This window comes from Lithobates pipiens, unplaced genomic scaffold, assembly GCF_037356315.1.
Source record: "Lithobates pipiens isolate NorthernLeopardFrog02 unplaced genomic scaffold, aLitPip1_a1.2 Scaffold_8, whole genome shotgun sequence".
Classification (NCBI taxonomy): Eukaryota; Metazoa; Chordata; class Amphibia; order Anura; family Ranidae; genus Lithobates; species Lithobates pipiens.
Window position 1 is genome coordinate 96,771,406 of NW_027507903.1, and position 15,706 is coordinate 96,787,111.

General features: G+C 41.1%; 1 protein-coding gene across 2 annotated transcripts in view; it reads right to left on the bottom strand.

Annotated features, from left to right (window-relative positions):
• Positions 1-519: 519 nt before the first annotated feature.
• The window catches only part of OTUD7A (OTU deubiquitinase 7A), a 413,079-nt gene continuing 397,892 nt past the window's right edge, over positions 520-15,706 (bottom strand). For both annotated transcript variants that reach the window (XM_077473039.1, XM_077473040.1), the window contains 3 exons: positions 14,115-14,229; positions 9,368-9,452; positions 520-4,858 (listed from right to left, as the gene is read on the bottom strand). In XM_077473039.1, the coding sequence (XP_077329165.1) occupies positions 3,437-4,858; positions 9,368-9,452; positions 14,115-14,229 (1,622 nt within the window). In that variant the 3' untranslated portion in view covers positions 520-3,436. The remainder of the gene's footprint in view (positions 4,859-9,367; positions 9,453-14,114; positions 14,230-15,706) is intronic.

The following is a 15,706-nucleotide window of genomic DNA, read 5'->3' on the forward strand; positions in this document are numbered from 1 at the left end:
GCATCTTTATTACTGTTACTAGTAACACTTTAGTTTTTTTATAAATAGAGGACATTTCTGCACAAGTGACTTAACTTTATTGTCTGCTGTATCAAGATATTATGATCATGTGAAATGCTTATTATACTTTTGTTTTAAGAGGATTAAATCTGTATTGCTGTATTCTGGTTATCAGTATTTTTTTAAAGAAATCTTTTCAAAAAACACTATGGCCACAAGGAAGCAGGAACAGGGTTAGCAAAAGGCATACAGTATCAAACATTGTATAAAGACATATATTGGGGTCTTATTTTTGTTTAATCTATTGCTACAATGTACAGACAATATACCTTAAAGCGGAGGTCCACCCTAAAATGGACCTCCGCTCATCGGAATCCCCCCCCCCTCCGGCGCCACAATCGGCACCTTTCAGGGGGGAGGGGGGTGCAGTTACCTGGATAATCCAGGTAACTGCACCCACTTCCGGGCTAGCGCTCTGCGGAACGAGCGTAGGTTACGCCTCCGTTCCGCAAGCGCCCGCCCCCTTCAGCAAGTGCCCCGCTGCCTGCTGGGAAACACACAGCTCCCAGAGGCAGCGGGGACCGTCCGGATTGCGCCGCGCGGCTCGCGCATGCGCAGTAGGGAACCGGGAAATGAAGCTGAAAGGCTCCATTTCCTGATTCCCATACCCAAGATGGCGGCGGGACCCGGCAGCCGAGCGAGCGATCGGCTTCGGGTGCCGACATCGCGGGCGCGCTGGACAGGTAAGTGTCACTATTTAAAAGTCAGCAGCTGCAGTATTTGTAGCTGCTGGCTTTAAAAAAAAAAAAAAAAAAACGCGGAGTCCCGGTGGACTCCCGCTTTAAGTGGAGATAGACTGTGTTTTACATTAGGCATCAAGTAAAACGCCCAATAGTTTTGATGTAAACAATAAATGACACTACAATGGCTTTGTGTGTGTCTGCTAATTTTAAATGATTGACTGTAACTCCATTTAACATGAATTAACAGAAAGTGTATATTCAGATGCTACATTGTATGTCCATATAGAAAGTTAAGATAGCCTTTTACAATGCAAATTGCTTACTAAACCATATGGTTAAAGTCAAACCTGTGCTTCTCTTGCAAAACCCTTGCGTCCTTTGCTAGCAAATCCTCCTAAGCAACTTGATAGGACCAACATAGTCTTTAAGTACGCTATTTTACAGTATAGTTGTTTTGTTTTTCAGACCCCAGATAAATAGATCTATGCCTGCCTACTGGGTTTTGCAAACTTTCAAAAACCCAAATTCAACAGCCTTGCTTAAAACCTGTACTCTGTTTCAAACATTGAAAAGAAGGCTTCTGTCTGAGAACAGACGTGCCAAGATGCCAGCTATTACTTTATGGGCCACAAAACAATCCTCTGTGTGCCTCTCTGAGTAATTTCCCTTTGTGACTGGGGATTGTTTTTTGACCTCATGGCGATGGCCTGCAAACTGCCATTCTGTTGTCCAAGGAGACTGCCTCAATGGCTCTGATTGGACACATGGATATTAACGGGGGGAGCTTACCTATCATGTCGGAAAAAGCTGGTCCCCATTAAAGACAGCCTGAATCAAAAAAACACACAGAAGAGGTTTTCTGGTTAAAAACTGTAATATCAGGCAATGGGTTATAAAAAAAAAAAAAGCGGGGAAGCAGCCAATGTCAAACAAAAGGACCTCTAGCAAAATACCATCTGATTCCATAGAGCTTGTGGAAATGATTTTAGTTATTTGCGATGAACAGACAGCTCCATACAAGGTGTAAAATCAAATCTGAAAGAGGTACAAGCGACGACCGCAGACATAAAAGCATTACTAAAAATTGTAAGACAATGTTTGTATAAATATCATCACAGTACAGGACGCAACACGTAGCTTCCCTCCATTATTTATGAAACACACCACAATCTTTCCAAACAGATCCTGGTGGTAAGATAGTCAAATTCTTGTCTACAATGGCTTTAGACTTAGAAGTCGTCCAACAATTTAGACATTATGCCAAGTTCTTCAATCTGTTGCTGAGATGCATCACATACACATTAATTACAAAATGTTGATGGAAAATACACATGAAGCAACAGAGCCTAAAAAAGTTAGTACAAACGTATATATTAATATTCTAATACATCAAGACAAATATGATAGCCAAAGTGCATTAAAGGTACTTCAGCTGTACAAAACCTAAATCGGCCCCATCATCGGCACAGAGTAAAGCAGCCATTTAGTAGCTAAAAAACAATAATCATGTGAATGCAAGCTATTAGTTGAGCGCATACTAGTGAAACACACTGGTTCTCGTTCATAAGGCTGGCTATACATTAACCAATTTTCACTTGCAATGAAAAGTATTTTCTCATTGCTAGTAATAATTGGGTAATATCGGAGTTAAGCTGTGACTGAGACCAAGTGCAGGTCATTAAATATTTTTCACAATGCTGGGAAATTATTTTTATCTTTCAGTTTTTCAGCATTTTTCAAATTTAAAGGATATGTATGTTTTAACACAAGAAAAATGAATCCTATTTCCCATCCCTGCCACTAGACATGACTTTCTTAGGAAATAACCTGTCCTGGCTGCTGCCAGGCTTGTGCAGGTCTGATGCAATGTTTACCAGCTTAATTTCTAATTTCAGATTACGAAACATATTTATATGGTATGACCACAGAGAATAATCGTTAGTCAGTCCGCTCCCTGTCACCTGGGCACATGCTCATTATTCCATATGACCAGGCTCCATTTTCAAAATTCACTTATTCGAATAGGAGCTGATAAATACTGTGCCCCAAGCAGTGTAAAGGGTGCTTTCTTCTGCACCAAGGTAAACAGGCTTTTTCCACAGAGGCTCAGGGAAAGGGAGGGGAATCATTTTTTTTTTATTTTGCATGAAAAGTACACTATTAATTGTCTTGAGTACCAATTATGGAACAATAAGGACAGCAGAATTGGTCAGCCTTATAATTTATTTCCATGTGTGCTTGTCCTTAGTGATGTTTTGATTTCCACACAAGCTTATGGGGTGAATATTGGTAAGCAAACAAAATGGCTGCATAAACAATGTTTTGATGACAGGACCTCTTTAATGATCCTTCCTACTTACCTGAGTGATAGCAAAGAAAAAAATAAAAGGAAAATCAGGCACCTTAGTAGTTAAGTCATACATAGCACTGACTGTGACATGATCAACCTTCCAGCTCAAATATATGAAATGTACTTAGAGAAAAAGAAATCTAAAAAAAAGTTTTTTCCTCCCTCCTCAAACAAAGCTGTCAGATAAAAGCTCGACCTGTATAACAACAAGCAGCACTATCATTTCTCCCTTGCTCTCTCTGATTTTGGCTATTTTGTTCCATTGCAATTAAAGTGATTTTAGTATTTCATTTTTGCATGTAAAAAATTATATTTCTAAGAGGTCAGAACCCTTCAAATAAATTCAGTGCCTGTGCACTTTATTTTCCCGATCACGTCGTTTCAGCTCTTCTTTGTAGCAGTAAGAACAGAAATTGTCAGTCTCGGGGCGTCCGTAGAAAGAGCAGTTCTCTTTCTTACACCTGCTCTGGTGGAGCGAGTATATAGGGCAGCCCATATTCCTGCCTCTGCTGTTTTTATCATTGTTCAACCACGTTTGAGGAGACTCCTCATCAGCGTACTCCAAGCAGTCTCTAATGTCAGTAGAGTTAAAACCATTTGTGTATGTTTGAGATTTATGTTCTGTTGGTTTTTCATATGAAAGGGATTCCACTGTGTTCACTGTGCGGATGCCCGATATTCGAGCTGGGCTGTAGCTCTGCGAAGACAAGGAGCGGTTCTGTTGGGGATATGTTGCACATGTCTTTAATGAGCCAACCAATGGCTTGTAAGGATCATCTTGGAAGCTTGATGACTTGGAGCTGACATCATGTAGATGGATAACACTTTGCCTTTGGACTGGTGGTGTATGGCTATAATGAGCAGATACTGGTACAGGACCACTTTTCTTAGCACCATTGCTGGGTGAGGGATAGGATGCAGGTGTGGGGCTAGATCGATCCTTTAATTTTAGAACTAGTGGCGTGGTATGGCTTTGAGGCAAGACTGGGGATGCCCTGTCCTGAGGAGATGTGTCCAGCCTTTCTTTGACAAATCCCTCCTGATCTAGTTTCCTACAAGATGAACCATTGAGGACGGCTTTCTTTTCAGCTTCCTTCCTCTTTTGCTCCTGCTCAGCATTAAATCTTTCCTGGGCACTGGTCAAATAAAAACCAATCATCTCCTCATGAAATTGATGCCGGTGACTGGTTAGAAGGAGGCCTGCAAAAATGAACTTGCGCTCCCCTTGCATGGCAGCTCTCAATATATTAAGGCTGAGTTTAACATCTGTGCTATACTTCCAAGGGTCTGACTTATTGTCTAATAATGATTTGTTTGTGAGTTTTTCAATGGGAGAGATGCTAGCTTTATCTGTGGGTGATGGGGTCGTTTTTTCTGAAGGCGATGTGCTAGCAGACTGACCGGATTCTTCCTTGCTTCCTTTTCGAGATTTTGACTTCTTGGTTTTTTCAGTGGAATCTCCACTTTTTCCATTGCCTGAATTAGCTCTGTTAATCTTTCCATGCACTAGGCCGCCAAGACCTCCCATGTTCTTTTTAAGCTTTATGCCTAATGTTTTGCTGAGGCTTCCCAGTTTGTTTGCCACAGAATCAGTTCTATTTTTTTCCTTCTCTTTTCTTTGTTTTTCCTTTTCTTTCCCATTTTTTCCATTGTTGACGTTGGAATTACTACAGACCGATTCGCGATCTGATTCAACAGAGTCAGCCAGCGATTGTACATCTTCTCCTGCAGATGCTGTTGGAGATTCTGGTTGGGCCAGAGGAGCCTAAAATGAAAAGAATTAAGATATTAGTTTTGCCAAGCATTGGCTAATCCTGCTTTCTTGGCAGCAAGCAACATTTCATTTGTAATTTGAAGAAAGCTGAAGATTGCCAAACTGGACAATCTAAATATTTACTGCAATGCCATGCACGATACCAGTAACAAGACTATTTCCAGATTGTGCCAATGAGAGTGTCCTGTCCTTGGAAAGAACAACAAATACTCTAACCAGATCATTATAAAGATATACCTGATCTGTATGTTTATTGTTTTACCTGAGAAGTATTGCGAACACTTGGTGGGCTCCTTTATCATATGACAAGGTGAGTACTTTTATTCTTTGACGTGTTGTACATCAGTTCACCCAATATTTACCCAATCTCTCCTACAGTGCTACTATTAAAACAGAATCATACTGATGAGACCTCTTTTATTATGTCTTTAAACGCTATATATTTTTTGTGCACTTGAAAAGCAACTGGCCCCTGCAGATTTCACATTGCTCCCTTGCTGCTTCTTTTGACCAGGAAAGCAAAATAACATACCTGTACTTGCAGGTATGGGGCAGCATGTAACAGCACTAATGCTTGTCAATTGGCAGCTCAGGCACCCAGTGCTGTCACAGTATAGCATGGTTGTCAAACTGGCGGCCCTTCAGCTGTTATAGAACTACAAGTTCCATGAGGCATTGCAAAGCTGACAGTTAAAAGCAAGACTCCCACAGGCAGAGGCATGATGTGATTTGTAGTTCTGCAACAGCTGGAGAGCCGCATGTTTGACATCCCTGCAGTAGAGACCCCTTAGTCCAGAATTAATTCAGTACAGATACATAGTTTCTTCTCCTCGCTCCTGTGGGTGAATGGAGCAGTGGGAGAGTGAAGGGAAAGTAGGTATACGTGGCTGCAGGAGTTGGCAATAAAGCAAACCTGTTGCTTTGCTCTGGATGGGCAAAGCACAGGTTCACTTTGCAATAAAACTGTAGAGAGATTAAAGTTAGAAAAACACCAATTGTACTTCATAACCTCAGTTTGTGGCGTTTCCTAACATTCATAAAGTTAGGGTGCTATGGTATTCAAATACTAAGTTCTGTGGTCAATGGTTTTGTCTGACTATAGTTACACCATTAGGATTGGCTGACTTGCTAACCAATAATGAAGAGTGAAAGTTTAAAGACGTAAGGCTAGAACGAACAACCATGGAAGTCGATTTGATACTAAAGTGTTCCAATTTTCTGAAGTTTTTGGGAATTGGACAGGATATTTACATAACATGTATTTATCATAAGAAACAAACTTTTTACATATATGAGAATTATTACAACTTAGCACAGGGGTCTCAAACTGGCGGCCCTCCAGCTGTTGCGAAACTACAATTCCCATCATGCTTCTGCCTATGGGAGTCATGTTTGTAACTGCCAGCCTTGCAATGCCTCATGGGACTTGTAGTTTAGCAACAGCTGGAGGGCTGCCTGTTTGAGACCCCTGACTTAGCAGAACAAGTCCAGCAGCAGATACAGTGGAACCTTGGTTAACGAGTAATTGAGCGTTTTGAAAGACAAGCAACTTTTTTTTAAATCCTGACTCAGTTTGGGAGTGTTGTCTCGCACAAACGAGCAGAATTCAAGCTAATGGGGTGTGCAGTACCACATTTGGCCAGAGGTGCGAAGGTGCTGGTGACACTCTGAATGGTTCGGAGCCGTTCGGAAATACTCGGAAACACTCCATTCTCAAGTGTTTCTGAGCCTTTTCAAGGCTTTCCGAGTTCAGTCCCCGAGTATTTGCGAGGCTCTCCGGTGCCCCCCCTCCTATGGCCACATGCGGTATTGCATGCAATAGAAGTCAATGCGGAACGAATTATCTCAGTTTCCATCGACTTCTATGGAGAAACTCGCTTTGATATGCGAGTGCTTTGCATTACAAGCATTCTCCTGGAACGGATTATGCTCATAATCCAAGGTTCCACTGTAAATCGTAAAAGATTCTGACAGTCAACCTAAAGGAACCCATAGTAAACCCAATCCAGGTGATCACTGTCAGCTGGGAAAAAACAAAAAAAACGGTGTGTCTGTGTCATATTATGACCTCTGCCAACACCTCCTGACCAACAAATACAGTTGTGCTCATAAGTTTACATACCCTGGCAGAATTTATGATTTCTTGGCCATTTTTCTGAGAATATGAATGATAACACAAAAACTTTTAACTCATGGTAAGTGCTTGGCTGAAGCCATTTATTATCAATCAACTGTGTTTACTCTTTTTAAATCATAATCACAACAGAAACTAGCCATATGACCCTGATAAAAATTTACATACCCCAGTTCTAAATACCGTATATTGTCCCTTTTAACATCAATGACAGCTTGAAGTCTTTTGTGGTATCAGTGGATGGTAAAGCTGCCCATTCCTTTTGGCAAAAAGCCTCCAGTTCCTGTAAATTCTTTGGCTGTCTTGCATGAACTGCATGTTTTCAATAATTGAAAAGTATCCTGTTCTCTTTGTATTACCTCCTTTGTGTAAAATCTCAGGTGATCCTGCCAGTCGCCCTCCTTTCCTATTTCAAACTGACCACGCTATGTAGGAGAACACATCCATTTCAGTGTGGTCAGTTTTCTGGGTGTGTCAGACGGACAGCCTGCCTGTCCTCTATTAGTCAGAATTGTGCTTCCATACCCCCCCCTCACAGACATTATCTGGGAAGATCAGTGTACTGCTGTTTCTCAGTCCTCAGCTCTCAAAAGCGATTACACAGCTGAGAACCTAAGGTATGTGACCACTTGTAAAAATAAGGTATTTATATATTTTTTTTCACATATACAGAAATGTTTTGCCTTTCCTTCTTATTTTAAACTGAATTGGTTGTTTTACAAGGTAAGGGTTTACATATACTTTGAATAACACAATTCTTTAGGCAGTTTTCAGGTGTTTTAGCACTATAAATAGTGCCTGTAAAGCACCTGAAAACTGCCTCCTATGCCACCCGAATGTGAAAGCCAGAGCGCTTGTGGGATGTTAGAAATAGTCCTGCAAACAGCGTCTTTGGAGTGCTTTGGTAGCTCTGTATACAGTGCTCCCATTGCAACGAATGGGCAGCACTTTCAAACGTCACAACACAGGGGTTTTTAACCCCTTCTTCGGCCGCTAGCAGGGGTTAAAAGCGCCCCGCTAGCAGTCAATATGCATTTCTTAAACAACAGCGCTTTAACCCTAATGCATGGGTGGCCCCAGTGTGAAAGGGGTCTTATTAATGTCAAATAGAAGGGTTATATTACTACCCTTAACATTTATCCAAGGCAGACAAAAGGAAAATGCACAATCTAGGCATTTACAGTTTTGGGAATGGCATCTGGACTGGGATTTTTCACTATGCATTTTTTGCCTACTTCTACATACTGTGACATTGCTGCGCCTTGCTAGTGTCAGAAGGGTTAGATACCACCCAAAGTTCTCATGTATGTAAGTTGAGGGGCTCCAAGATGTCTGTTCTGAGTAGAGAAAATGGTTTTGCAGTCTTCTCCAAGGTTAGTAAAACCTGGATTGGGTTCTGGAGTCCAGAGACTTTGTAAAGACTTGGGAGAAATGAAGCCTCTAACCATGTCCACATTTTACTGTAAATCTGCATCCTGATTGTGCAGTTTTTTTTAATTATAGTGGCCGTCTATGGTTCAGGGCTTATTCACATAGAGGCAAGCTGTTGAAGGAGCAACATGTGTATACAGACGCTGGCAGAATGCCCCGCCCAGCCCCACAGAGAGGCAATACTATCTGAACAGGGTATCACCTAAGAGACTATAATTAGGCAGGAGCCTGTACAGCCCCAAGCTGAGCAGTTGGTTTGTCACAAGGCTGAGTTACTTAATGTAGTGGGCCTTTGCAGAGACGACTCAAGGACTATGCTGTCCAGATAGTTAGGAGCCTGAACATTTTTTTTTGTGATGTAGAGATGCTGATAACCCCTGCAAGGGTAAGCTTCCATGTGCGTTTTTGAATTAAAGTGGTCAAAAGGGCCCGAAATGTACTTGATTATCTGGACTGAAGTTAATTAAAAGTACTACATTTGAATGAACCCCTCAAAATATACAGAAAATGATCAACACATTTACGCTTTCTATTACACTTTATTTACCAGACATTGCTAGTTTAGAAATTAGCTATTTCCACAGAAAGGTTCAGGCTTAAAATGTACATATTAGGAGATTCCTCCAACACAGATCTGCTCTACATCAGTGTTAACTGTCATCTACCTAACCTCCTTGGCTTTGCTAGGACTAATTAGGAAAATAAAACGTTACATGAATGTACAACTGCCTCAGGTAGAAGGATGTCACCGTAGGTCAGACTCTCCACTTAGATTTAAGCCAACTGAAAAAGGATATGGGTCTGGGTCTGGAAAACTGAATTACTTGCTTCCAATTAATAAACTAAATATTTGAAAGTGATCCTCTTTAACAGCAATTCTGGAAAAGAGCAGCAAAAGGAACTTGTACTGGTTTGATGAATCAGTGGAGGTTTACCCGTGTCTCAGAGGGTATGCGTATCCAGGTTACATTCATGTAGCTGTGCAGAAGGTTCAGTTTGGCCTCCAGGGACAGAATCAAACTGTTGAAGAATAACATAAGAACAGTAGGAAATATTATACAAATGATAGCATGCTGTAATAATAAAGAGCAGCATTTAACACATTAAATAATAAGTATGTTGCTGAAATAACAGCTTCATGAAATGAAGATTAAAAATGGAAATCTGAAATATTTCGACAGCCAACTTCCCCATTTGCTAATTTTCATAAGCAAACGGCAATACAGAAACACTGATATGTATGCATGTATGTATGTATGTATGTAAAAAGAAAGCTGATATCTGGATGTAATTTGCTATATCGAACATGTATATATATTGCTACTCAAATGAAAGCTGAGCTCCTGATTTCCCATCACCCATTGTCCCCTGAGGACCGCATTATGTGATAGTCTTTCTGGATTGATAATGACTTCTCTCACAAATAGAATCTCTTCTAAATGACAGTATATTGGAGCTGATTTACAAAAGCCGCACGCCATCAGTAGAGGCGCACGGTGAGGCGCAACACACATTTTCATATTTCGAAAAAAGTGCACTGGGAACAGAGCGCAAAACCACCATTTACTATAGCGATCTCGGTGCATGGGAGAATGCAATCTGTGTGCCACTATGGACATGGTGCATGGCATCTTCAATTCAATATTCACAGAAGATGGAGGTGCCAATATCATGGGGTGATGTGAGGAAGTTTAGTAACAACTGCCCAAGTAAATATGACCAAAATAAAATGAGAAAGTAACTTTTTTAGAGCTAAAGCCTGCTGTTGCTGCAAGTATGTTTAGAACTGCGTGAGATCAATGTAAGCACTGCACATGGGACTGTTGCACTCATTCACATGCGTTTGTTCACTGCACGGCCAAGATCTTAGTAAATGTTAAGCAACGTACATACAATTGCGTGGGTTAAATGGGCACATCTCTAAACTTGACACATTTTTTTTTTTATGCTGGTTCACCTTTATGTATTTTTTAAAGAGATTTGCACACATGTCATGTTAGCATGTTATGTTGCCAACATGTGACATGCACCTTGTTAAAATTATGTAAAATGACTCTCACTCCTCTAGCTCCTCCTAAAAGGGCATTTAACCTTCCCCACTAATGCATATGATTTCCTTGGGCTAGCTTTTGCTTTTAAAGGGGAACGTCACACTCCATTCTATTCTGAAGAGGCTGTGAGCTGCCTTCACCAATCCAGATGCACCACTTTACAGGTAGCGCAAGCCCCCCCAAGTTACTAGCTTTTAAGCAATTTTTCATTTTTAAAAGGCACTTCTTGTTTCGTTTTTGGGGTTGTCCAAATTGGTGACATTGATATATGTCCCTCAGGGTGGGCCTGGGAATGCTCAGGGACTTTTTTTTTTTTTGGTGCTTTTTGTGTGTGAACAGCACTTGGATTTTTCTGTGCATGCTCAGAGAGTGTGTTTTTTTGGGTTAGTAATTTAAAGACATCCTTAACAGGTGTACCCACTTTGAAGCTCTCTCTACATTTGGTGAACTTGCATTTTGTGCGTTTCATGGACTGTGCATGTGTTTTTAATTGCCTCATTAGCACACAAACCTATGTTATATAAAGCTTGCAGATAGCATTCTTTACCTTGCCCTGAAAAGAGGCATCTGTCTATCGAGAGTACATTTGGGTGTGTTTGTGGGTGCGCATGCGTCTGTCTGTCATGAGTACATTTGGGTGTGCGTCTGTCTGACTGACGAGAGTACATTTGGGTGTGCGTCTGTCTGACTGACGAGAGTACATTTGGGTGTGCGTCTGTCTGACTGACGAGAGTACATTTGGGTGTGCGTCTGTCTGACTGACGAGAGTACATTTGGGTGTGCGTCTGTCTGACTGACGAGAGTACATTTGGGTGTGCGTCTGTCTGACTGACGAGAGTACATTTGGGTGTGCGTCTGTCTGACTGACGAGAGTACATTTGGGTGTGCGTCTGTCTGACTGACGAGAATACATTTGGACGTGTGTCTGTCTGTCTGAAGAGAGTACATTTGGGCGTGTGTCTGTCTGAAGAGAGTACATTAGGGTGTATTTATAGAGTTTGTAACACATGTATTTTCTCTTTGTATTTTGTCTTTGCAAAACAGATGTTTTTTAGAGCAAGTATTTTTTTTAAAAAATTTTTTGGGGGGGGGGGGGGGGCGATATTTTTCACTGAAATAGTTTTGATGTTGTCAATCTATGTTTGTAGGTTGTTTGTTTCACTTTGATTTGTCTGTGCTGCATTATTTAGCAAAATCTTCCTCAATCTGTTGTGACTATTAAATGTTTAAATCCTTGTGGATTGTGGGTGCAGTCCCTTTAACTCCTGTTCATTTCCTCTGCAAAATGGTCAGACCTCAAAACCAGTTTCTGTTAGTATCTCAAATTAACATACATGTGTTTTTTTGCTCTCCTTGCTCTTTCCCAAGTCCCGTTTTGTTGACCAATAAAATTTGTAGCACATTTTTATGTTTTGTGTTTTATTAATAATTTGTTTTGCAGATGCATGCTCAACCCAAGTATTGCATTTTACACTACCCCCCCAAACAATTTTCATGCAACAGATTTGTACCCGTGGCACATATCTGGTACCCGGAAGGGGTGGCCAGCACACAGGAATGACATCACACCCCTCCAGGAAGTTGCTTGTACTACTTCTAATTTCTTCCCACCACCATGCCCCGCTCACTGTTCTCTGAGGAAGAGATGATCCTTATTTGCAGATTAAGATAATTTTTTATTTATTTTTACATGGGGTGGTGTTTGTGTGGGTCATGTGTGTATGTCTAAATGATTTGGCCTCAAAACACACACCTAATTACTGTGTATAGATTCATTTCTGGCCCAATGTATATTGCTTCCTGTTTCAGTATGTGTGTGTACATATAGATATATGGAGAGAGAGATATAGATTATATATATATTATATCTCTCTATATGTAGATTCTTGTGTCCACCAGCAGAGAGAAGTTGGGTAGATGCCCCACTCCCAATTCTGGAGGCATAATAATGGTCTAGCACAGGAGTTTTCAAACTACGGCCCTCCAGTTGTTCAGGAACTACAATTCCCATCATACCTAGTCATGTCTGCGAATGTCAGAGTTTTACAATGCCTCATGTGTAGTTCCACAACAGCTGGAGAGACGTAGTTTGAGGAGTCCTGATCACTCTAGCATGTCATGAAAAAAGGTGTTTTTTCATGTGCTTTGTATAAGTGGGTCATGGCACATCTACATTCCAAATTTGTCACTTAAGATGGTCATGCACTATGCAATCTGATCAATCTCTGTACAATTCGATATTTAGGCAAAATAGGTAATATGAAGATGCACTTGAACAATTAATTCAAATTATAGGAAATTAAACAGGCTCTTAAACTAAATCGAATTTATTTAAGATCTAACTGATTGCAGTGTATGGTCACCTTTAAAGATCAAGATCTGAAAATATTTATTGGGTTTAGAAACTCTTCTCTGTTGTAATGTATTGAAAGATTTGCGCAAAAAAAAAAAAAAAAAACATTTCAAAGATATATTAGAAGTGATTTACTGGTGCCTTAAGATGGCCATACATGGATTGAAATGAGGCCTTTTCAGCTGGGACCGGCCAAATTTCAATTCATGTATGGGCAAGCTGGTTGTACACAAGTCCATCTACTGTATCTACCTGTCTACAACCAGCCAGTTTTCTCTCGATCAGTGCCACCAGTTATAGCTGACGGTGCTGATTAATGTAATCTGACGGCAGATCTCCATGCTCTCAGAATATAATAGCACAATGGGAGGGATGCAGATGGGGGGAATAGAGTCTCTTTCATTCAGCCCGCTGGTTGAAAAAAAATACAAAAAAAATGACTCACATATGGCTAGCCTTAAAGTGGTTCTAAAGCTTCAATATTTCTTATCTTAATGGATTCTATGCATTATGGCAAAAATACCTTCTGTGTCACAGACTCGCCCCCCTAACCCTGAATCCCATCGGGATCCAGTGCTATGCAAGTGAGCTGCAGCTCTCCTGCCTTTGTCTCTCCTCCCTGGGCAGATCGATAGCTGCTCCAGTCAGCATGTGTATGTGTGTGGGGGGGGGGGGTCAAGTGACGCTGTGCACGAGTGCCCTCATGGAAATCATTTTTCTATTGAGGGCACCAGCGCAGGAGATGAGGGTCCCGAGAAGAGGAGGATTGGGGTTGCTCTGTGCAATTCTATTGCACAGAGCAGGTAGGTATAGACATGTTATTTAAAATAAATATATCTTTTACAACCACTTTGAACCCATAAATAGTAAACTACACAGAACACTAGTGATTATATGTTTGTGGTTGGTTTCCTGCATTCACATGCAGATATTGTACAAATGCCCTTCAATCTTGACACATAATTGTCTTCACTCCCTCTGGACCAGAAATAATTGTGGCCAATGTTGAATTCATTTCCCAGTTCAAAAAATGGGTGGTTGCCGTTATCCTGTAATTAACCATATGTGCATATTTCCTTTCTGTAAGCAGTGTCTGTCTGTACTGGAGAATAGTTCCTGCAACTGCGAATATTCTGCTTCTTGCTACAAAAACATTTTCTACCCGTGTGTGATACTGATTAAATCAACATCAACAGTATGTTTGCAGTGATTCTATAAAAGGATCTTTGTTCAAATTAATAGGCAATGAATGAAGCTGAGATTTAGAGTCACAATTACCTGGCCAGCTTAATGTTGTCATTATCATCCTTTCCCCACTCCCAGTCCTTTCCAGGATCAACAGCAAAGTGCAAGGGAAGAAGCCTATGTTCAGAGTCTGTTAATGGAATAACCGCTGCAATCAACAAGAAAAAAAAAATGTTTTAAAGCAAATATGACTAAATATAATGGAAAGAAAATAATAACCATACACATAAGAATAAAGATCTAATGCAACACAAAAATGAATAATTCACTTGTAGGCTTGAATAACTGGTTTCTTGTATTTTGTGGGGACATTCAAAGGTGAGGTTCCCACACTTCGTGCAGGTATTATGCCCTGTTCACACGAGCGGATTTGCCTTCAGAAAAAATGTGGATGTTTTTTTTTGATGGAATTCTGCTCAAGCTTGGCTTGCATACACACAGTCACACAAAACTTCTCTGAACTTTCGACCATCAAGAACGCGGTGACATACAACACTACGACGAGGCGAGAAAATGAAGTTCAATGCTTCCGAGCATGCGTCAAGTTGTTTCCGAGCATGTGTAGGAATTTTGCGTGTTGGAATTTGTACAGACGATCGGAATTTCTGAGGCCGCGTACACACGCGGGGACTGTTCGGCCAACTTTGTCCGTCAAACAGTTTCGGCAAACAGTCCGCTCAAAATTAGCATGGACAGACATGGCCACACAAGACGTACGAACAGTTTGCTGAAACCGTGCGCGATGACGTGAACGGCACGTACGACGGGACGCAAAATACGACGTCCTATACATTGCATTACAACTTTCGGCGTGTAAATCCTTTCTGAGCATGCGCGGAACTTAGTTTGACGAACAAGCCTACACACGAGGGGACTGTTCGCTGAAACCAAGTTTCAGCGGACAGTTTTTCGGAAATTCCGAAAAACCTTGTTCAGCAAACTGTTCGCTGAAACTGTCTGCTGAAAGCCCACACACGGGCGGACTGTCCGCCGAAACACTGTTCAGCGGACAAAGTTGGGCGAACAGTCCCCGCGTGTGTACGCGGCCTGATCGGAACTTTTTCCGACTGAAAAAGAGAGAACCTGCCCTCAATCTTTTGCTGGCTGGAATTCTGCCAGCAAAAGTCCAATGGAGCATACACAAGGTCGGAATTTCTGACCAAAAGCTCACATCCGACTTTTGCTGGCAGAATTTCTGATCGTGTGTATGGGGTTTTACAGAGCCAATCAAAGGTGGGTTACAGTAGATCTGCAGGGAGAAAACCTAATATAAACCAATATACAATAAAACCTTGGATTGTGAGCATAATTTGTTCCAGAAACATGCTTGTAATCCAAAGCACTTGTATATCAAAGCAAATTTTCCCATAAGAAATAATGGAAACTCAAATGATTTGTTCCACAGCCATTTATTCATAAGTCCTTCAGTTTATAGTCCATATAAAAAATTATAGCAATGTGACCAGGTTGTGTAACCAATAAAATGTCCACCCACAAATGGAAGCCTCCACAAGGGGATTAGAAGCAAAATCCAGCAGGAGCTACAGAGTATAAAAGAGAAGAGAGGCGCCTCTAAGACACATGGTCGGACTTTCCGATGACGGATTTCGGCCCAAACTTATCTA